The sequence below is a fragment of the Mixophyes fleayi genome, chromosome 7 (assembly GCF_038048845.1).
Source record: "Mixophyes fleayi isolate aMixFle1 chromosome 7, aMixFle1.hap1, whole genome shotgun sequence".
In the NCBI taxonomy this organism is placed as follows: domain Eukaryota; kingdom Metazoa; phylum Chordata; class Amphibia; order Anura; family Limnodynastidae; genus Mixophyes; species Mixophyes fleayi.
In genome coordinates, this window is record NC_134408.1 from 15,975,108 (window position 1) to 15,998,189 (window position 23,082).

Genomic DNA, 23,082 nt, shown 5'->3' on the forward strand with positions numbered 1-23,082 from the left:
CAGCGTGGTTCCGTGGTACACAAGGTCTAACAGCCACAGTCCATGTTTACATTCTTGGTCCTTTATGTAGAAACGTATACAAATCATCTTAGGAAAATATAAATGCTGTATGTGACACATAGGACACAGATAAAGACGTGTTTTGGTTACTATCGCAGTCTCATATTGCTACTTAGCTAGATGGACGGACTGCTGTTGTGTGAGGACCAATCAATGGGTAAAAAATTGAGTTAATAATAATTGTATACAGCATATGTGTGCGACACACAAGCGGGAGGTCTGGGTGGAGAAGTGGTTTGTCTAGTCTTTAGGAGAGTAGCTGTGTCCGTTACATAGACCATCGGTGAGGCGGTATGTCTGGTGTATAGACCGGCAGGAAGATGCTGTGTCTGTCATATAGACCATCGGTGAGGCGGTATGTCTGGTGTATAGACCGGCAGGGAGTCGGTGTGTCTGTCATATAGACCATCGGTTAGGGGATATGTCTGGTGTATAGACCGGCAGGGAGTTGCTGTGTCTGTCATATAGACCATCGGTGAGGCGGTATGTCTGGTGTATAGACCGGCAGGGAGTTGGTGTGTCTGTCATATAGACCATCGGTGAGGCGGTATGTCTGGTGTATAGACCGGCAGGGAGATGCTGTGTCTGTCATATAGACCATCGGTGAGGCGGTATGTCTGGTGTATAGACCGGCAGGGAGTTGGTGTGTCTGTCATATAGACCATCGGTGAGGCGGTATGTCTGGTGTATAGACCGGCAGGGAGTTGGTGTGTCTGTCATATAGACCATCGGTGAGGCGGTATGTCTGGTGTATAGACCGGCAGGGAGTTGGTGTGTCTGTCATATAGACCATCGGTGAGGCGGTATGTCTGGTGTATAGACCGGCAGGGAGTCACTGTGTCTGTCATATAGACCATCGGTGAGGCGGTATGTCTGGTGTATAGACCGGCAGGGAGTCACTGTGTCTGTCATATAGACCATCGGTTAGGGGATATGTCTGGTGTATAGACCGGCAGGGAGATGCTGTGTCTGTCATATAGACCATCGGTGAGGCGGTATGTCTGGTGTATAGACCGGCAGGGAGTCACTGTGTCTGTCATATAGACCATCGGTGAGGCGGTATGTCTGGTGTAAAGACCGTCAGGAATCGCTGTGTCTGTTACATAGACCATCGGTGATGCGGTATGTCTGGTGTATAGACCGGCAGGGAGTCGGTGTGTCTGTCATATAGACCATCGGTGAGGCGGTATGTCTGGTGTATAGACCGGCAGGGAGATGCTGTGTCTGTCATATAGACCATCGGTGAGGCGGTATGTCTGGTGTATAGACCGGCAGGGAGATGCTGTGTCTGTCATATAGACCATCGGTGAGGTGGTATGTCTGGTGTATAGACCGGCAGGGAGTCGCTGTGTCTGTCATATAGACCATCGGTGAGGCGGTATGTCTGGTGTATAGACCGGCAGGGAGATGCTGTGTCTGTCATATAGATTATCAGTGAGGGGTACAGCTAGTGTATAAACTAGCAGAGAGTTGGTGCGTCTGTGATGTATACGGCAGTATTTAGGTGTGTCATTATTTCACAGAGGCTGGTACTAGTTGGTGTGTTTATGACATAGACTGGCAGTGAATTGGTGTATGTAACATATATCGGCAGTGAGTTAATATGTATGTAACATATATCGGCAGTGAGTTAATATGTATGTAACATATATCGGCAGTGAGCTAGTGTCGGTGACATAGACTGGCACTGATTTGGTGTCTGTAGCATTTAGCGGCTGTGAGTTGGTGTCTCTCACATATAATGGTGGTGAGTTGACTTCTGACATACAGCGGCGGTGAGTTGGTCATGTGACATACAGCGGCAGTGAGCTGGTCCTATGACGTAGCGGCAGTGAGTGGTTGCCGGTGACACAGACCGTGTGGTGAGCGTGTGTCTATCACATATGATGGCTGTGAGTGGGAGTGTGTGCCGGAGACACAGACCGTGTGATGAGTGTGTGTCTATCACATATGATGGCAGTGAGTGGGAGTGTGTGCCGGAGACACAGACCGGGCAGTGAGTGGGAGTGTGTGCCGGAGACACAGACCGGGCAGTGAGTGGGAGTGTGTGCCGGAGACACAGACCGGGCAGTGAGTGGGAGTGTGTGCCGGAGACACAGACCGGGCAGTGAGTGGGAGTGTGTGCCGGAGACACAGACCGGGCAGTGAGTGGGAGTGTGTGCCAGAGACACAGACCGGGCAGTGAGTTGATTTGCCCAATAGACAGGCACGCTGCTGGAAATATTGCAGATGACTCATAAATTAGACTGATCTTTCATCTGTGACGGAGCGCCGTTCATTTTCTCATTCAGTCGGCTGACTCGATATGTCTCATAGTGGATGTTGTGTGTTATGTCTTTCAGGTCCTGCAGGTTGGACCTATCGAGAGGGACAAGGGGAACAAAAATGGATCAAATCAATTTAACTGCTCATATCCAATCACATAAATGATAGAGTATTGATGATTTACACCCACTGACTATAGACTGGTCTGTATAAATGCACACGTAACACTGAGCCAAACTACTGCATAATCTAATAACAACTATCCATCCACCTGCTTCATTGTCTCTTCCCATGTATCAGTGTTCCCATATATATCCGTGTTCCCATATATATCCGTGTTCCCATATATCCGTGTTCCCATATATATCTGTGACCATGATGCCTGATAATGACCCTACAAACTGTTGGTACATGTGACAGGTCAGCACAAAGACAATTCTATGATAATGGAAATATTTGCCATTTATTTCTGAAGCAAGACTCATCAAAATCACTGAACATGCAATTTCATAGGAATATGGCATCATGCAGCAAGTAACTGCTGAATGATTTTACAATAAAACACCACTATTGTCACATTGACAGAAAAGAAGACAAGCTGACCCTCCACTACAACACATGTACATATTATTTAGGTCTAGTTCCACTTTAAGACCACTAACTTGAAGACAAATCTCACCTGATTAGTAAATCTCTCAAATCCGCAAATTCGCAGTGTGACGTGTTCTCAACTGCAAAAATATAAAACGGGAGAAAACATGAGACATGGGGGTAAATGTATGAACCTCCGGATTCTTCAACTCCGGCGAGTTCAGCGTCTTCAGCGCTTAAATTTAAAGCGGCGCTGCCTTGTAAAGGAAAGTCTCCCTTTACAAGGCAGCGCCGCTTTAAATTTAAGCGCTGAAGATGGTGAACTCGCCGGAGTTGAAGAATCCGGAGGTTCATACATTTACCCCCATGGTGCGTGTGAGGGTCCTGACCTCGCTTGTAAATGGTTGTCAAAAAATTGAGGTTTATAGCACACAAATTGTGTTAGAAAACCAACCCAAATTCTACAAAAATAGACATCCCCAACTTAAAGGGTCTTCCATTTTAGGAAGACTTTAACTGATTGGCTTGTACATGCACTTCCTGCAACTCTTCTTACATTTATTATATCATTTTTCCATTGTTTTAAAAATTGTTTAGGAGAAATTGTTTTAGCTGTGATAATCATAAACATGAAGTGGTATGACCCGCTGTAGGTATACTGTAAACATGAAGTGGTATGACCCGCTGTAGGTATACTGTAAACATGAAGTGGTATGACCCGCTGTAGGTACACTGTAAACATGAAGTGGTATGACCCGCTGTAGGTACACTGTAAACATGAAGTGGTATGACCCGCTGTAGGTACACTGTAAACATGAAGTGGTATGACCCGCTGTAGGTACACTGTAAACATGAAGTGGTATGACCTGCTGTAGGTACACTGTAAACATGAAGTGCTATGACCTGCTGTAGGTACACTGTAAACATGAAGTGGTATGACCTGCTGTAGGTACTCTGTAAACATGAAGTGGTATGACCCGCTGTAGATACACTGTAAACATGAAGTGGTATGACCTGCAGTAGGTACTCTGTAAACATGAAGTGGTATGACCTGCAGTAGGTACTCTGTAAACATGAAGTGGTATGACCGGCTATAGGTACACTGTAAACATGAAGTGGTATGACCTGCTGTAGGTACACTGTAAACATGAAGTGGTATGACCTGCTGTAGCTAGCCTATAAACATGAAGTGGTATGACCTGCTGTAGCTAGCCTGTAAACATGAAGTGGTATGACCTGCTGTAGCTAGCCTGTAAACATGAAGTGGTATGACCTGCTGTAGCTAGCCTATAAACATGAAGTGGTATGACCTGCTGTAGCTAGCATGTAAACATGAAGTGGTATGACCTGCTGTAGCTAGCCTGTAAACATGAAGTGGTATGACCTGCTGTAGCTAGCCTATAAACATGAAGTGGTATGACCTGCTGTAGGTACTCTGTAAACATGAAGTGGTATGACCTGCTGTAGGTACTCTGTAAACATGAAGTGGTATGACCTGCTGTAGGTACTCTGTAAACATGAAGTGCTATGACCTGCTGTAGGTACTCTGTAAACATGAAGTGGTATGACCTGCAGTAGGTACTCTGTAAACATGAAGTGGTATGACCTGCAGTAGGTACTCTGTAAACATGAAGTGGTATGACCGGCTATAGGTACACTGTAAACATGAAGTGGTATGACCTGCTGTAGGTACACTGTAAACATGAAGTGGTATGACCTGCTGTAGCTAGCCTATAAACATGAAGTGGTATGACCTGCTGTAGCTAGCCTATAAACATGAAGTGGTATGACCTGCTGTAGCTAGCCTGTAAACATGAAGTGGTATGACCTGCTGTAGCTAGCCTATAAACATGAAGTGGTATGACCTGCTGTAGCTAGCATGTAAACATGAAGTGGTATGACCTGCTGTAGCTAGCCTGTAAACATGAAGTGGTATGACCTGCTGTAGCTAGCCTATAAACATGAAGTGGTATGACCTGCTGTAGGTACTCTGTAAACATGAAGTGGTATGACCTGCTGTAGGTACTCTGTAAACATGAAGTGGTATGACCTGCTGTAGCTAGCCTATAAACATGAAGTGGTATGACCTGCTGTAGCTAGCCTATAAACATGAAGTGGTATGACCTGCTGTAGGTACACTGTAAACATGAAGTGGTATGACCTGCTGTAGCTAGCCTGTAAACATGAAGTGGTATGACCTGCTGTAGCTAGCCTGTAAACATGAAGTGGTATGACCTGCTGTAGCTAGCCTATAAACATGAAGTGGTATGACTTGCTATAGCTAGCATGTAAACATGAAGTGGTATGACCTGCTGTAGCTAGCCTATAAACATGAAGTGGTATGACCTGCTGTAGCTAGCCTGTAAACATGAAGTGGTATGACCTGCTGTAGCTAGCCTGTAAACATGAAGTGGTATGACCTGCTGTAGCTAGCATGTAAACATGAAGTGGTATGACCTGCTGTAGCTAGCATGTAAACATAAAGTGGTATGACCTGCTGTAGCTAGCATGTAAACATGAAGTGGTATGACCTGCTGTAGCTAGCCTATAAACATGAAGTGGTATGACCTGCTGTAGCTAGCATGTAAACATAAAGTGGTATGACCTGCTGTAGCTAGCATGTCAACATGAAGTGGTATGACCTGCTATAGCTAGCCTGTAAACATGAAGTGGTATGACCTGCTGTAGCTAGCATGTAAACATGAAGTGGTATGACCTGCTGTAGCTAGCATGTAAACATAAAGTGGTATGACCTGCTGTAGCTAGCATGTCAACATGAAGTGGTATGACCTGCTATAGCTAGCCTGTAAACATGAAGTGGTATGACCTGCTGTAGGTACACTGTAAACATGCATGTCTTGCTAATTTACAAAGTATTTTGAACCTGTTGCCCTTTGACCCGATGTCACCAGAGTGGCTTCCACAACAGTGAATAGAAAGTTTTTTGTTGCATCACATGTGTAGTGTCAGACAAGGGTGTGTCTTCCTCCAACAAAGTTACCGGGGAATATGTTCTGTAGGACATAGTGATCCAGCCACATAAAATGGATAATAATATACTTGTAGCTGCTACATAGTGATCTGCATAGTTCTGACCATTAGGCAGACGCTGAAGGCTGCTGGTACACCCTATGAGAGATGTCTCTCTCCAGCACAGCATGGTCATGTCAGATAGCAGCTGGAGAGCCTCTGTCATCACTCGCTCTCCCTAGATCTATGTGCAGTGATGGAGAACAGACGTCCTCCCTTCCTCACTGTTAGCAAGAACCAGGGAGGGAGACGGATGGCTTATGAGGGGAGACATCCTTAACCATTAATCCATAGGTGTTAGGAGAAGAGGCAGCTTCCACATGGACAGAGGTACTGTCCTACTAGCGGTTTAAATCTGGATTCCAGGATAAAGTGTACTTCCAAATCCTGCAGATACCGTTTAATGGACGGATTAGCCGAGGAATTGCTGGGGAGAGGTAAACACGACAAAAGAAGAAGACGCCTTGAGACACTGACCTTCGATGATCCCCCACTTCGTCTTCCGTCCCAGAATCCTCCTGCCATTGATCTGATGTTCTTCATCGGTCCCAACTACAGCAAAAGGAATCTTCTCCTGCAAGAGCCAAACAGGGACGTAAACAGCAGGAAAAACTGGTCTTTTAACGCTACATACTGGTCTCTTTCACGGCAATGTGGTATTTGTATATTAAAAAAAAGTCTTGTGTTTCTCCCATGCATTTTTAAAATTTTTTATACGTGCTCCATGGATTTATCTATCATTATTAAATGATATCCCATTTACAGATACGGAAGGACAGGCACCAAGTCAGTTCTGTGCAGACATAGCTAAGAGGAGGGACTATTAATGGTAAATCTTCAATGTGTGAGCGCTGATATTTACTTTAATATTTGCAATGGAACCTATGAGCTTTCTACACAATGACAGAACTATGTTCCGATGTTTTTAGATTTTACATAAAGTCAGTGTGTGAGCAGGACCACATTGTATCCACAAGAGCCATGAAACAATAATATTCCATCAGCTAGTGCTCCCTAAAGCTGGGTACACACTACACATTTTTCATCCAATAATCGGCTCAATCAGCCGACATACGACCGCTCGTTCAAAAGTCGGGTCAGTGTGTGCAGTGACACGATGGTCGAAAGTCTGCCCAAATGGACGATTGTCGCCTCATTTGGTTGGTCGTACCGTTTAATATTTTCGTTCCAATCTCGTTTCCGTTGTGTAGTGTGTATAAACTTCCGACCGATGTGTACGGAATTGCAATCATTGCTCACGACAACATGGCTGTAAAAAGTCGCTAAAGGGATGTCTTCTCTTCCCTTTATCTTCTAAAACAAGGCTAGTGTGTGTGCAGTCCATGGACCGAGCGATCGGACCATCGATCGCATGTAAAATCGATCGGCATAAAAAGTTAGTGGAAAATTCTGTAGCGTGTACCCAGCTTTAGAGACACCTGATAGTCTCCAACAACAACAGATACAATTGAGATATTAAAAGATTGGGCGTGTAATGGAGGGGATTGATACATTAGGGTAACATAGTCGCACCTACAATATACTGTACTTTGTGATCTCTACGCAGCTAAGTAAATATAATAAACTGAACTGATGAAACCTCACACATTGCATTCTGCAATCACAAATATCAAATGTCATATGCTATGATGTTACTCTACTAAAGTGAATACGTACAATACTAATTTGTTCTAAAACGTCACACATATAGTGTCAGTCAAAATGTGACCAGAATTAAAGAGATAAATTAAATGGTTCGACCTTCAGAATGTTCTTTGACTCAAGTGTGGTTAATGGATGTATTCTACAGACTGTGTTAAACACATACTCCATGAGGCTTCTCACACTTCAGCCCCTCCGTTAAGCATAAACCAATGCAAGATGAAACATCATCATCATCATCACCACCATTTATTTATATAGCGCCACTGATTCCGCAGCGCTGTACAGAGAACTCATTCACATCAGTCCCTGCCCCATTGGGGCTTACAGTCTAAATTCCCTAACATACACACACACACATACAGATAGACTAGGGTCAATTTTGATATCAGAAAACAAACCTACTAGTATATTTTTGGAGTGTGGGAGGAAACCAGAGCCCCTGGAGGAAACCCAGGGAGAATATACAAACTCCACACAGATAAGGCCATGGTCAGGAATTAAACTCATGACCCCAGTGCTGTGAGGCAGAAGTGCTAACCACTGAGCCACCGTGCTGCCCTATAACATCCCAATCGTTTAATATCTCAAATGTATCTACAAGAGCAATGCATAGCAGGAAGATCCCAGCGGAATGTGTTCTAGTCAGTGAGTAACCTGACTCAGCCATCCTACGACTTGAGAGGCGAAACAGGGGTGGGAAGCGGCAGACTGACTTACCCGGAGTTTGTGGTTGAGCAATGCCTCCGCAGGGTCTTCATCTAGCTCTGGCTGAGGGTACACACTGATTCCATGGGCCTGCAGATCCTTCCTTATCTACAGAGGACAGGTAAAAGCGTTAAGGGGGTTGTGGACACTTTCGTTTCGTTGGTGGTTTTGGGGGGGGAGGTGAATGAGCACATGACAGGTAAAAACAGTTTGCTAAAAATATTTTCCTAATCTTAAATAGTTGTGAATCATTTCAAGAGATCTATCCCTATAGCTACCTTACATGGCATGTACGTGTTCCCAGACACTGAGCTCCCTTGTAGAGCGACTAACATGCAAATCAGCTTGAATAATATGCTAATTGGTCTGCTGGGCAGGAGTCTGTCTATCTGCCTCCAGCCTCCCTAGACCAGTAAGGAGAGATAACATATAGCAAGGGGGCAGGTCTGGTGCATTCAATTTCCATCAGTGTATAGTTAATAGAAACTCACTATTTATCTGGTACTCACTATTGACAGGTACTCTGTAAGGGAAACGCTGGGAATGTAGATTACTAAGAAATAGTATGATGCCGGTACGTCCTCTTCATCGCAGTTAGGACACCCACTTACCCTCTTTTTGAACTCTTCTCTCTCCTCCAACGTCAGCGTGTCGGCTTTTGCGATGACCGGCACCACGTTTACAATCCGGCCCAGGCGTTTCATGAACTCCAGGTCCAGCGGTCTCAGCCTGGCAGCGGAGACAATAACGGAGGTGAGTCCAACTGATAATTGTGTTTCTAGCGATACAGATACAACGGGGGGTGTTGTAATCACTCGTACATCCCGCAGTATAGAGGTTGTAGTCACCGGGGTCCGGCGTGTTGTGTGTTTTTATCTTGGGTGTGCGGTGTGTAAAGTATTTACCAGTGGAACTCAAAAGAGGCTGTTCCTAAATGAATGTACCTCGTATGTAACGGGGGACCCGAATTTGGGTCAAAGGTCGCTCTCTCCGCTTCCTATAACGTACTCACCAGTGGCCAGTAGGTGGGATGAAGTAGATACAGCTGTGAATACGAGAGTCTGGGATCCGACGTTTCCGGTTGACCAAGATCTCCTCTCTCAGGTACTTCTCGTACTGCTCGTGAATGTACTTGATGATTGGTTCCCAGCTGCAACATGAAAGGGAAATAAGATATAGAAGATAGGTGGGACGTTATCTACATCACGATAACCTTGATTTAGTTTTACAAGTTCTATACACTGATCTAGAACCCGGGTAATAATGACATCACTACGCATTTTTCCCTTGTTCCATCTAGAATCCAGCTACAGTTATATCAGTGTTTCTCCTGATGAGTCCGGAACAGGCTACAATGACATCAGACCTCAATTCTCCCTTGCTAGCTCTAGAACCCAGGATACATCTCAGTCTACTCCTTCATCTTGATGCACCTAGAACAGGTTACAATTAAATCAATGGGCAAGTTGCATCGTGACCTCAGATACTCTTCTTTTCTTACTGGGGTAATGAGCTATTCTGTCTTCCATACTCCATAGAAGCCAAAAGGCTATAAAATACAACATTGTAAAATTAGGGGTAATAACAGTTTCTTTTTTTTTGTTTTTTACCAGTTTTGATTATTAATCTGATCTCCGAATCCTGGCGTGTCGATCACTGTGAGTCTCATCTCCATTCCCTTCTCCTCGACCACTGTAGGAGGACAGAGTGAGGTGGTAAATATCTTATATAGTCACAAACTATAAGCGTCCGTCCCCCGGGAGGGCCGGACGGAGACGATTCGACCACAACAGTACATTAACATGTGCTCAAAAGCTGTTCGGGTCATACAAGGCGCAGTTAGCACAGTCATCGTCTCACCCAATTTACCAGCTGGCCCAGATGACCTATGAACGACCATGGACAGGCGTTGATTGGGATCGGCAATCTGTTTGGCCCAATACAAGCTGGAATGTGTGGCCAATTAAGTATGAAATATCCTAATTAACAGGCACAATTGCAGTGTGTGAGGCAGTCATAGGCATCCTGATACACTCCAGGGTCCGCACGGTGCGACCCTCTAACCTTTAAAAGGGCCGCACATTATCCATAATCTCAGTAATAAGTTAATACAATGCATTTAATCAAAGAAAGCGACACCTATCTGTAATAACATATCATCAGGCATTTTATACGTGTTACAAGCTATAACTAACACATCTGACAATAACGCAGGAAGAATCTGGGGGCCGCAAGTGACGGCTCGGGGGGGCAGCCTATCGGCCATCACTGGTCTAGTAGATCTTAAAATATTCCAGTTAGACTTGGGCTATTAGTGGGGAGAGACAATATTTTACCCTGACTGACGGCTCTCAGTTCCAGTGTTTTGGGGATCCCGGCACCAGGAGATTTGCGAATCACCTTGGACTTGAACAGAGTATTTACAAGCGTGGACTTGCCCAGACCGCTCTGACCTGCGTACAGAGAACAGACAGAGGTTAGCACATATGGGGGTAAATGTATCAATCTGCGGGTTCTTCAACACCCGCGTGTTCAGCCTCTTCCGCGATTAAATTTCAAGCGGCGCTGCATTGTAAATGGTTAACTTCCCTTTACAATGCAGCGCCGCTTGAAATTTAATCGCGGAAGAGGCTGAACACGCGGGTGTTGAAGAACCCGCAGATTGATACATTTACCCCACGTTGTGTATAGCCAGATCTAGCAGAAAGTATTAAACAACAGTGCATCATAATGCAGACAAAAAATAAACCAAAACACACAATTTTCAGTTATGATTATATATGGAATTAAACGATGATACCCTGGGATGCTCATTGTGATACTGGGAAACATGGAGGCCTTTTAAGTAGCGCACCGGCGTCGCCCCCTACTGTACACATCAAGCGGCGCACCTCCTGTCAGAGAGGCGGAAAAATCCTCAGCTGGTGCACGGTGTAAACGTTTTATTTACACTGCACAGCGTGCCTAGAAATGTACTTGTCTGCAAAGCCTGGCGGGGATAGGGCTCGTCCTTTTCCTGGGACTCATTCAGCGAAAAAGCACAGAAGCCTCTTGTCAACACAGAGCTGGTGTCTCTATGGGAGCGACGGATTGCCCCAAGCGCCCCATCAGAAGCTAATAGCCCCACACTGAAAAGTGCCTGGGTTCTTCCCTGCTCCCATACAATTTTAAAATAAAAAGTATTTGAATAAAAGATTCTCTCTTCACCTGTTTATTAAACCCTCTCTGTCTCGGTGCAATTGAATATATCCGCACTGCTCCACAAAACTGGCGCACCTACTCCGTACCTCGCTTGGGATGCCTCTGACCGCCCCCACTGACAGCGCCAACTGCTGCTCCTCCGCAAATGTGGCCACCGGGCTCCAGAAACCTCTGTGTCCCAGTGGACAACTAAGTGCAAAATAAGGTGCAGAGCTGGATTTGAGCTGCTGAGGTCCTGCTTGCACTACGGAACTGACCTATAAGGGTAGATTTACTAACGCTTCTAAAAAGGAAACTTGGAGGTGTTGCCCATAGCAACCAATCAGATTCTAGCTAGCATTTATTGACTACATTCTTGAACATGATAGCTAGAATCTGATTGGTTGCTATGGGCAACACCTCAGCTTTTCCTTTTTAAAAGGTTTAGTAAGTCTACCCCTTAAGCATCATTAATAAACAAGTACAGGAGTGCACATAACTTATAATGGGGCATTTTTCGAGCAGCACAGAAACATCAGTTGAATGTAATAATAGTTCCCTTTTAGGGGGCAGGAAACAAAGCTGTGCACAAAGGGGAAACACATTTAAACAGAATCAGAGGAACAGAAAGAGAAATAATTATCACAAATGTGGGAGAGAGGTTTATAACTCAGTGTAACTGTATCAGGATTGCAAAAAAAATATGGTTTTATCAACAAGTTTTAACACCCATATAAGCCGTTAATGGGGCCTGTAGCCCTGTAATACATCTATCCATAAAGGATGACAAAAGAAAACACTGTAAGGGCATGCTGAGACTTGTGGTTCCGCAGAAACAAAATGTAAGCCCACATGTGACAATTCTGTGATCAGCAGAAAGAAAGCTATCAGGAGAGGTCTGACACCTCCACAGGTAATGTATCTGACCTCTGCTGTATTTCAGCATATCCCCTGGTACTTAGTATATAATTAGAGTGTTATTTGTTAGTTCTGTATATAAATAGTGCACAGGATGCAGCATACAGAACGTGCTGACACAGCCAGAAACAAAGATGAGGAACAGGAACGCGGCTTACACTGTCAGATTTGGGATTTGGGTATGAAAATATCACTAGATCCTGAAAACTGATTACACTGACATCACTCCTTTGTGGCCCTTCAGTCCAGACTAATGTCCTTATATAGTTATGCAGTGCCATGGCAGACCAGCGTGTTACATCCATGATTTACAGAACCTGCCATGTACAGTCCCTGTGTGTGGGGATCAAGATTATTATTTCAACATGCAATGCCGTTGTGCTCACCGCCATTACATGCAACTCAGGGTAATGGACTACTTGCATCTTTATATCATCCTGGGATTAGATGATGATGTCACACAGTGAGTGCATTCACACAGTCTATGTAGCAGGTTAGTGTGTGATTGGATGGTGATGTCACAGCGCAGTCACACAGTCTATGTAGCAGGTTAGTGTGTGATTGGATGGTGATGTCACAGTGGGCGCAGTCACACAGTCTATGTAGCAGGTTAGTGTGTGATTGGATGGTGATGTCACAGCGCAGTCACACAGTCTATGTAGCAGGTTAGTGTGTGATTGGATGGTGATGTCACACAGTGAGCGCAGTCACACAGTCTATGTAGCAGGTTAGTGTGTGATTGGATGATGATGTCACAGTGGGCGCAGTCACACAGTCTATGTAGCAGGTTAGTGTGTGATTGGATGGTGATGTCACAGCGCAGTCACACAGTCTATGTAGCAGGTTAGTGTGTGATTGGATGGTGATGTCACAGCGCAGTCACACAGTCTATGTAGCAGGTTAGTGTGTGATTGGATGATGATGTCACAGTGGGCGCAGTCACACAGTCTATGTAGCAGGTTAGTGTGTGATTGGATGGTGATGTCACAGCGCAGTCACACAGTCTATGTAGCAGGTTAGTGTGTGATTGGATGGTGATGTCACACAGTGAGCGCAGTCACACAGTCTATGTAGCAGGTTAGTGTGTGATTGGATGGTGATGTCACAGCGCAGTCACACAGTCTATGTAGCAGGTTAGTGTGTGATTGGATGGTGATGTCACACAGTGAGCGCAGTCACACAGTCTATGTAGCAGGTTAGTGTGTGATTGGATGGTGATGTCACAGCGCAGTCACACAGTCTATGTAGCAGGTTAGTGTGTGATTGGATGGTGATGTCACACAGTGAGCGCAGTCACACAGTCTATGTAGCAGGTTAGTGTGTGATTGGATGGTGATGTCACACAGTGAGCGCAGTCACACAGTCTATGTAGCAGGTTAGTGTGTGATTGGATGGTGATGTCACAGCGCAGTCACACAGTCTATGTAGCAGGTTAGTGTGTGATTGGATGGTGATGTCACAGCGCAGTCACACAGTCTATGTAGCAGGTTAGTGTGTGATTGGATGGTGATGTCACACAGTGAGCGCAGTCACACAGTCTATGTAGCAGGTTAGTGTGTGATTGGATGGTGATGTCACAGCGCAGTCACACAGTCTATGTAGCAGGTTAGTGTGTGATTGGATGGTGATGTCACACAGTGAGCGCAGTCACACAGTCTATGTAGCAGGTTAGTGTGTGATTGGATGGTGATGTCACAGCGCAGTCACACAGTCTATGTAGCAGGTTAGTGTGTGATTGGATGGTGATGTCACACAGTGAGCGCAGTCACACAGTCTATGTAGCAGGTTAGTGTGTGATTGGATGGTGATGTCACACAGTGAGCGCAGACAATGAGCTCAGAGTGTTCCTAATGACATCACCTGCCTGTCTTCCTGCCTCGGCAGTCTATGCTCCTGATCCCGGCTTTACCCGTAATTGACTATTGCCATAGGATGATACACTTTGCTGCTGACTTCACAGACTTGTGCCTGCACAGCACTGCACCCTCCCAAGGGGAAACCTAGCTATTAAAAGCATAAAGCCACTGCTTCCAGATCAGAGTGAGAAAGCAAAGTGCATTACTTCTGCAATGCTGAAATAGTGGCCACTGAAGACCTTTAGTGTTTGAATGTAGTGATTTTAGTTTTGATTATTTGACATTAACATTCTTAATCTGATCTGGTGTTAACTTTAGTCATTTCTATCCTAGTTGTTAGACCATGTTTGTAATTCTGGTGGTAGTTGTACTGAAAAATGACATTGATTATGTTTCACCTAACCCCATACTTGTGGATCTGGCCCAAAGTCTGTGATGCAGAGAGGAGATCTGATTGGGCACCTGGGAATGGAGGAACATGTTATTACCAGATTTTAAGCTTTATTTAATAATATACTGCACCCTGAGTACAGTATAAATGTTCCACTATCAGCAAATGTCTTATTCCTACTCAATGTTATTAAATAACCCTTTACACTGTCCAGGTGAAAGCGTCCCCTATATAGCAGATTATTTCCATGTACGGTGTCACCCTGTGATACGTACCCACCACCATGATGTTAAACTCAAATCCGTATTTCATGGCCTTGCGTTTCATCTGGTCCAGCACCGAGTCTATCCCCACGTAGCCGAAAGGCTCCCGGCCCAGTTCCTCAAACATCCTGGTGTCCACGGTGTCTTCTGTCGGCCTGCCCAGGCTCAGCTCCTCCATGCTGCCTCCGATGCTGGCCGGATCGTGACCTAAGTCTGGAGGAAAGAGGAAGACAGTGTTAGGAGGCCAAGAATGAAACCTATCAGCAAGAAAAAAAAGGAGAAATGTCACTTATGTCCCGAGATTTAACCCTTCTGTCCTGTAACGGTTCATAACATGTACAAAGTGACTCCGCCACAGTCTGACATTAACCAGGTCCTGAAGGAGTCAAAGGTATTGCCCAACACACGTGTGATTAACCCGTTCACTGCCACTCCACAGTTCACATATCGAGGTTAAAGATCAAGGACAGGGCTTGTGGTCACCCCTATTTCTCAACTATGCACGGCACAGCCAAAAATAAGTAAAGACAATAAAACGCCAAAGTCCATTCTCAACACGTCTTAGTCAGTGACTACGCTCTGTGGTTCTGTGATTATATATATAAAACCTTTGTGACTCTTAAAAAGCTGCACGCTCAGGGGATAATGTTACCCTGGTAAGGTTCAAGGGTCTGAAATCTAATCCCAGTCTGTCATCCACTTCTATGTAATTCTTACCACTAAAGAACTTGTCTAACACAGACTTAGCCTGCAGCTCCAACACTGAAGAGAGAACCAGTGAAAAGACACCTTGTGAAAAAGACACAAGTTCTATGTGCAACACGGCTGGCATTGGAGTATATGCAGCTGGTCCGTGCAATGTGGCTGGAGTAGGAGTATATGCAGCTGGACCGTACAATGTGGCTGGAGTAGGAGTATATGTAGCTGGATGTGCAATGTGGTTGGAGTAGGAGTATATGCAGCTGGACCGTGCAATGTGGTTGGAGTAGGAGTATATGTAGCTGGACGTGCAATGTGGCTGGAGTAGGAGTATATGCAGCTGGTCCGTGCAATGTGGCTGGAGTAGGAGTATATGTAGCTGGAAGTGCAATGTGGTTGGAGTAGGAGTATATGCAGCTGGACCGTGCAATGTGGTTGGAGTAGGAGTATATGTAGCTGGACAGTACAATGTGGGTGGAGTAGGAGTATATGCAGCTGGACTGTACAATGTGGGTGGAGTAGGAGTATATGCAGCTGGACTGTACAATGTGGGTGGAGTAGGAGTATATGCAGCTGGACCGTACAATGTGGCTGGAGTAGGAATATATGTAGCTGGACAGTACAATGTGGGTGGAGTAGGAGTATATGCAGCTGGACTGTACAATGTGGGTGGAGTAGGAGTATATGCAGCTGGACCGTACAATGTGGCTGGAGTAGGAGTATATGCAGCTGGACTATACAATGTGGCTGGAGTAGGAGTATATGCAGCTGGACCGTACAATGTGGTTGGAGTAGGAGTATATGTAGCTGGACCGTACAATGTGGCTGGAGTAGGAGTATATGTAGCTGGACCGTACAATGTGGCTGGAGTAGGAGTATATGTAGCTGGACCGTACAATGTGGCTGGAGTAGGAGTATATGCAGCTGGACTGTACAATGTGGGTGGAGTAGGAGTATATGCAGCTGGACCGTACAATGTGGCTGGAGTAGGAGTATATGCAGCTGGACTGTACAATGTGGCTGGAGTAGGAGTATATGTAGCTGGACCGCACAATGTGGTTGGAGTAGGAGTATATGTAGCTGGACCGTACAATGTGGCTGGAGTAGGAGTATATGCAGCTGGACCGTACAATGTGGCTGGAGTAGGAGTATATGCAGCTGGACCGTACAATGTGGCTGGAGTAGGAGTATATGTAGCTGGACCGTACAATGTGGCTGGAGTAGGAGTATATGTAGCTGGACCGTACAATGTGGCTGGAGTAGGAGTATATGCAGCTGGACCGTACAATGTGGCTGGAGTAGGAGTATATGCAGCTGGACCGTACAATGTGGCTGGAGTAGGAGTATATGCAGCTGGACCGTACAATGTGGCTGGAGTAGGAGTATATGTAGCTGGACTGTACAATGTGGCTGGAGTAGGAGTATATGTAGCTGGACTGTACAATGTGGCTGGAGTAGGAGTATATGTAGCTGGACCGTACAATGTGGTTGGAGTAGGAATATATGTAGCTGGACCGCACAATGTGGTTGGAGTAGGAGTATATGTAGCTGGACCTTACAATGTGGTTGGAGTAGGAGTATATGTAGCTGGACGTGCAATGTGGCTGGAGTAGGAGTATATGCAGCTGGACCGTGCAATGTGGTTGGAGTAGGAATATATGTAGCTGGACCGCACAATGTGGTTGGAGTAGGAGTATATGTAGCTGGACCGTACAATGTGGTTGGAGTAGAAGTATATGTAGCTGGACGTGCAATGTGGCTGGAGTAGGAGTATATGCAGCTGGTCCGTGCAATGTGGTTGGAGTAGGAGTATATGCAGCTGGACCGTGCAATGTGGTTGGAGTAGGAGTATATGTAGCTGGACAGTGCAATGTGGCTGGAGTAGGAGTATATGCAGCTGGACCGTACAATGTGGTTGGAGTAGGAGTATATGCAGCTGGACCGTGCAATGTGGTTGGAGTAGGAATATATGTAGCTGGACAGTACAATGTGGGTGGAGTAGGAGTATATGCAGCTGGACCGTGCAATGTTGCTGGAGTAGGAGTATATGTAGCTGTACCGTGCAATGTGGTTGGAGTAGGAATATATGTAGCTGGACCGTACAATGTGGTTGGAGTAGGAGTATATGTAGCTGGACCGTACAATGTGGTTGGAGTAGGAGTATATGCAGATGGACCGTACAATGTGGTTGGAGTAGGAGTATATGCAGCTGGACCGTACAATGCGGTTGGAGTAGGAGTATATGTAGCTGGACCGTACAATGTGGCTGGAGTAGGAGTATATGCAGCTGGACCGTGCAATGTTGCTGGAGTAGGAGTATATGTAGCTGTACCGTGCAATGTGGTTGGAGTAGGAATATATGTAGCTGGACCGTACAATGTGGTTGGAGTAGGAGTATATGCAGCTGGACCGTGCAATGTGGTTAGAGTAGGTATATATGTAGCTGGACCGTACATTATGGCTGGCATTGGAGTAATCATGAAGTCAGATTGCTGGTATAACATACAGGGCCGGAACAGAAACTAGGGGTAGGCCTCCAACGTATAGTCAGATAAAACTACAGGAGACCCAGATTCGGCTGCAATAGCAGGTATTGCGCAAGTTACCCATACAATAGATGTAAATCCCCAGCCGCTTGGTTTGGTAGCTGACACCACTATGGCTGCAGGCAGCAGCAATGCCCGGTTACTGAGACTCGCTCACCTGTTGCTTATAACCAGGATGATAAGATGATTCCTGTGTACAGGACTGGGATTACGAGTGGGCGGCCTGGGTACAAGCCCACCATTATACACACTGATCTAGTAATAATACCTCCATCTCTCACATACATACAATGCTGCATTCTGATGTTTCAATAATCCACCAGTGGTCTAATGCGCTGTATACACCTGGACTAAAATATACAGATCTTGGGGGGGGGGGGGGGAAGGCTTCTAGTATACTGAACAGCTATGTAATATACCCTGACAAACATGCTCTATTTACTCCAAGACATGAATACTGGCAATAATCAATCACAAGAACAAGTAACATGACATTTAAGCCCATATGAAATTGATTTTACATTCTACGTAACAAGACGAAACTAGACCAATATTTTGCAAAGTTGTTGCTCCAACACGACCCAGGAAACGATTCGGAGTCTTGCACCGAACATTCCCCTTGATAAATACGGCTACAATTACAAAAAGTCATTACGAAACAAGGTCTTTGCTCCAAATGCATGGAAATCATAAAGTTTAACAGAAATCAATAGATTATTTTTTTGTGGATAAATAAAGCAATCGCTTTGCTATACAACCGCATCTGTTTACCTTGATATATAGATATAGGTTTCAAGCACAATCACCTCTGATCGACAATATATCAAGTTCCACCTATCCTGGCTGAAAATCGCACCCAGTTCTTATTTTCAGCAGAGACAAAGACACGTTTTACCTTCTCAGACAAGCAACGTGCTCTCCCAAAAACTGCCAGAGGTGAGACGTCTATTACTGGACGCTACTGACAATGGAACACTACACTTTATATAACTGTTCCGTTTACAAGGTGTATGAATGGATAACCGTCTACACTGTGATATAAGCATGTGATGGATGGCAGTAGGTGATGACGGAAGGATTTTTAGGTTCTGGAGTTAAAATGTCGGTCAATGAGCTTAATCTGTTCCCCGTACTGAGATATTGTACCTGACCTGTCCCCGGTGTGACCCTACGACATACATCTGATATGCTATACGTTCAGGCAGGATACTGGCCCCGCTGGCAGGGGATAAAGCACAAGGCAGGACAGAAGGAGTAAATGGCATTACACCGATGGAAAGCCATAATTATTGTAATATTCGCTGATGCCAATTAACTCCTTCACTCGGATAAAGGATGCCGATCATAACGACAGATTAAGGAGAGACCGAGGCGTTAGCATAAGACCATTCAGCGTAAAGACAATTCATCTTTCCCAGGATTCCATCTCAATGTTCTATTTACACACACACACACACACGTACCTCCTTTCTAATCACACAGATAGGGGTGGAGGGGGGGGGCAGCGGACCTCCTCTCCCAACTGCATAAAGCCCCCCCAGAATCTTCCTCTGCCGTCTTCCAGGAATTGTCGAGGTCCTGGAAAAATCCAGCTTTTTTTTTTCTTCTTTTTTTTTCCCGATGGTGGGGACACGAAGTGACTGTACCTTATGGCAGACAAACTGATCTCTCTCATCCCCTCTCTATAGAAGCCCCCCCACCGGGATGAGACAACAAAGAGAGACCCTGCGTTATAGGCACACGTGACCTGAATTGGAAATAATAATAACCCTTTAACAGCCAATGGGGTTTCCAATGCGGGGGCAGAAGACGCCCACCCCCTGGCAGACACCCCCCCCCCCCCCCCCCCCGCTCTTGTCACAACTTTACAATTAACTAAATAGGAAAAAAAAGCTCAGTAATTATATGAATTACAATAATAGACCCGGTGCTGAAATGGAGCATTTTACTAGTCCTTGTCCCTGGCCCTGTATATACTAATCTTACATCATGCAATACTCTGACTCACTGAGACTTATCAGAAAGCTGATTCAACTCAGAATTCTGCAGATATTCCCATTGCTAGTAAGATGTTTACAAACAAGAGAAGATCTGACGCTTAGGGCTAGATTTACAAAGCTGCGGGTTTGAAAAAGTGGGGATGTTGCCTATAGCAACCAATCAGATTCTAGCTGTCATTTTGTAGAAAGTACTAAATAAATGACAGCTAGAATCTGATTGGTTGCTATAGGCAACATCCCCATTTTTTCAAACCCGCAGCTTAGTAAACATACCCCTTAGTAGTTTTGATTTAAGGTTCGCAGACAGATGGATGATTGTCATTTTTGGGGGATACATTCGGTTGACACAACTAAGCTCCCCTAAATAGCCCAAAAAATAAATAACAATAAACAAAACAAATGTAGGTGTTTAAACAAGTGTCTGTTATTTGCATGGACAGCGGCAGGTAGAGGGTTAAGAGGGGTAGGATACATTTGGCTAGATCCACAGGTTTGTTGTTTATTGTTATTGGAGTGGTCGGCATCAGAACCACCGCCACCAAAATCAGCGCTATCAGTTTATAAAATACCGTCAGTAACTTTAGGGAACAGAAGTCCTGTGATTGGTCGTGAGAAACCGCGGTGAGGCTGAAGCAACCAATCGGAGCCATATAGACCTACCCTAGTTGTTTGACAGTTTTGTCAAAACGTAACAAGATTCAAAATATAGGTGAAATATAACTTTTATCAAGGTCATATCCTCCGTTAAAGTTTCTAATATGAGTGCATGAGCTTTACCCGGAAGCGAACGCTGTTTTATTTTACAAGAAGACTGAGCGCGTGTCTGGTATCGACGCTCCTGGCGCGCATCCTTACCTACTAACCCTTCCACAGCTGATCTCATAGTTTGGGTCACAGGAAGAGGAGCCAATTTTGCAAACTTTTGTGCCGAGTCTATCCAGCCTAAGTTGTTGTTATGACCGTTTAACCCTTGAAATAAACCGATTGCTCCTTGTGTCTCTGCTAGCGGCTCTGTGAGAGAAGCCAGCCCCGTGTACGTCTGATCTCCACCAGCTGCGATTAAAGACGCATTTAAACACACACTAACGGCCTATCCCAGCAACAGAACACAGGCTATTCAGAGGATGGGAGAACTCTCCTTGTCAAGACAAAGGAGGGAGCGGGGACTGGAGGCCAGGGGCCATGCTTTGTATAAAGTCCCGGGACAATGGTGTAATCCTAACAGGGGGCGACTGGGAGAGAACACAGGGAAGGAGGGGGGAGGGGGGGGATGGAGAACACTGATGAAAGTGTATTGCACAAATTTATATTTTCTGTATGTTTCGGTATAGATGTTATATAAAGATAGGCTGGATAGATGGGATTCTCTACATCTGTGGGCAGCACAGTGGCCTAGTGGCTAACATTTCTGCCTCACAGCACTGGGGTCATAAGTTCAATTCCCGACCATGGCCTTATCTGTGGGGAGTTTGTATGTTCTCCCTGTGTTTGCGTGGGTTTCCTCCGGGTGCTCCAGTTTCCTCCCACATTCCAAAAACATACCGGTAGGTTAATTGGCTGCTTTTAAAATTGACTCTAGTCTCTCCCTCTGTGTGTGTGTGTGTGTGTGTGTCTATATTAGGGAATTTAGACTGTAAGCTCCAATGGGGCAGGGACTGATGTGAATGAGTTCTCTGTACAGCGCTGCGGAATTAGTGGCGCTATATAAATAAATGATGATGATGATGATCTGTGTGATGGGTGATTTTCTGTGATAATTAGACCAATGGTGGCAGTGTTTCTAACAACCTGTGGGGCTTCAGCGGTTGTAGAACAAAAGTACCCTACTAGGCCGTCCCATCAGCATAGCAGCCAAAGGTCCTTGGAACGTATATTAGCTTATAATGCTATGTCATATCGACCTCACTGAGCAAATATCATTCATGACAAAAAAAGTCACCCTGTTCTATCTTCCTTTAGAGAGAAACAGTTCCTGCACTACATAAAGTACACATTCATATGTAAAACAAGGGAGCCTCTGCCTATTCACTTGCAGATGTACCGTGATTCCAAGGCCTTGAAAACAGTGACTTCTTTCCAAAATTACCATACCCAAAGCTATGGTTACCCATCGCTATTCACTAATGTATAGTACCTGCTTCCTCTTCATAAGAGGCTTTCTCCCTTTATCTGTCAGAATCTCCTAATGTATCGGGGAAGGAAACTTCTGTCCTCTCCATTTGTTTCCCTTCTGCATTCCCAAGGCCGAGCAACGAGCTGACACCTACAGCATCTAGAGAGCCCCGTCGCCTCATCCCATTCTGTAGAAATATATATGGGATATTGCACTCTCTACTGCAAATTATAGCAAGATTAGAAGTCACCGAGGAGTTCTGGGATTTTCTGACGTGGGAGGTGAACAAGGTTTATTTATTTTGTAATATTTATAGTTTAATTAAAAATACAGCCAAGGACCTTGTTTCCTCGATCAATGGCACCATCTTGGATTAAGATTTAGTCACTGCATATGCCGTACGGTAATGGCCAGCGGCGATGCCCACTCTATCGCGAGTACATAGAGTTGTCAGCAGCTGGAGAAAAGTATTGTGCACTCTTGGATACAGAGGATGAAGTTTCAATCAATCAATTGTGAGAGGTAGTTTAGCTCCCTCTTGTGGTCAGACTTTGTGCTGAAGTCCAGCCGCCTGCATCTCAGGTAATATACATAGATCAATGTTCACCTGTCATTTTTAACTGCATCTATGTAAAAAGTAAAATGTAATAAGTGTTTTACCTCCCAGCTCTGTTATGGAGAGCCACATCCCCCATCTTTAGGACACTGTCTTATTAGGATCTGCTACAGTTCAAAAAGCTGAGAGTGCAGTCAGTTGAGCTGCTGGAGCATAACTGGCCCTGTCCCTGCAGTCAGTTGAG

At 45.1% G+C, this 23,082-nt stretch overlaps 1 protein-coding gene across 5 annotated transcripts in view; it reads right to left on the reverse strand.

Annotated features, from left to right (window-relative positions):
* Positions 1 to 390: 390 nt before the first annotated feature.
* Positions 391 to 23,082, reverse strand: part of SEPTIN12 (septin 12) — a 92,090-nt gene continuing 69,398 nt past the window's right edge. For 3 of the 5 annotated variants that reach the window (XM_075179137.1, XM_075179140.1, XM_075179138.1), the window contains 9 exons: positions 14,937 to 15,137; positions 10,653 to 10,769; positions 9,927 to 10,008; positions 9,329 to 9,466; positions 8,928 to 9,045; positions 8,329 to 8,424; positions 6,424 to 6,520; positions 3,005 to 3,056; positions 391 to 2,418 (listed from right to left, as the gene is read on the reverse strand). In XM_075179137.1, coding sequence (XP_075035238.1) covers positions 2,295 to 2,418; positions 3,005 to 3,056; positions 6,424 to 6,520; positions 8,329 to 8,424; positions 8,928 to 9,045; positions 9,329 to 9,466; positions 9,927 to 10,008; positions 10,653 to 10,769; positions 14,937 to 15,137 — 1,025 coding nt within the window. In that variant the 3' untranslated portion in view covers positions 391 to 2,294. Of the gene's footprint in view, positions 2,419 to 3,004; positions 3,057 to 6,423; positions 6,521 to 8,328; positions 8,425 to 8,927; positions 9,046 to 9,328; positions 9,467 to 9,926; positions 10,009 to 10,652; positions 10,770 to 14,936; positions 15,138 to 19,632; positions 19,891 to 23,082 lie in introns of those variants that run through there. The other 2 variants (XR_012678175.1, XM_075179141.1) reach the window with 2 other exon arrangements.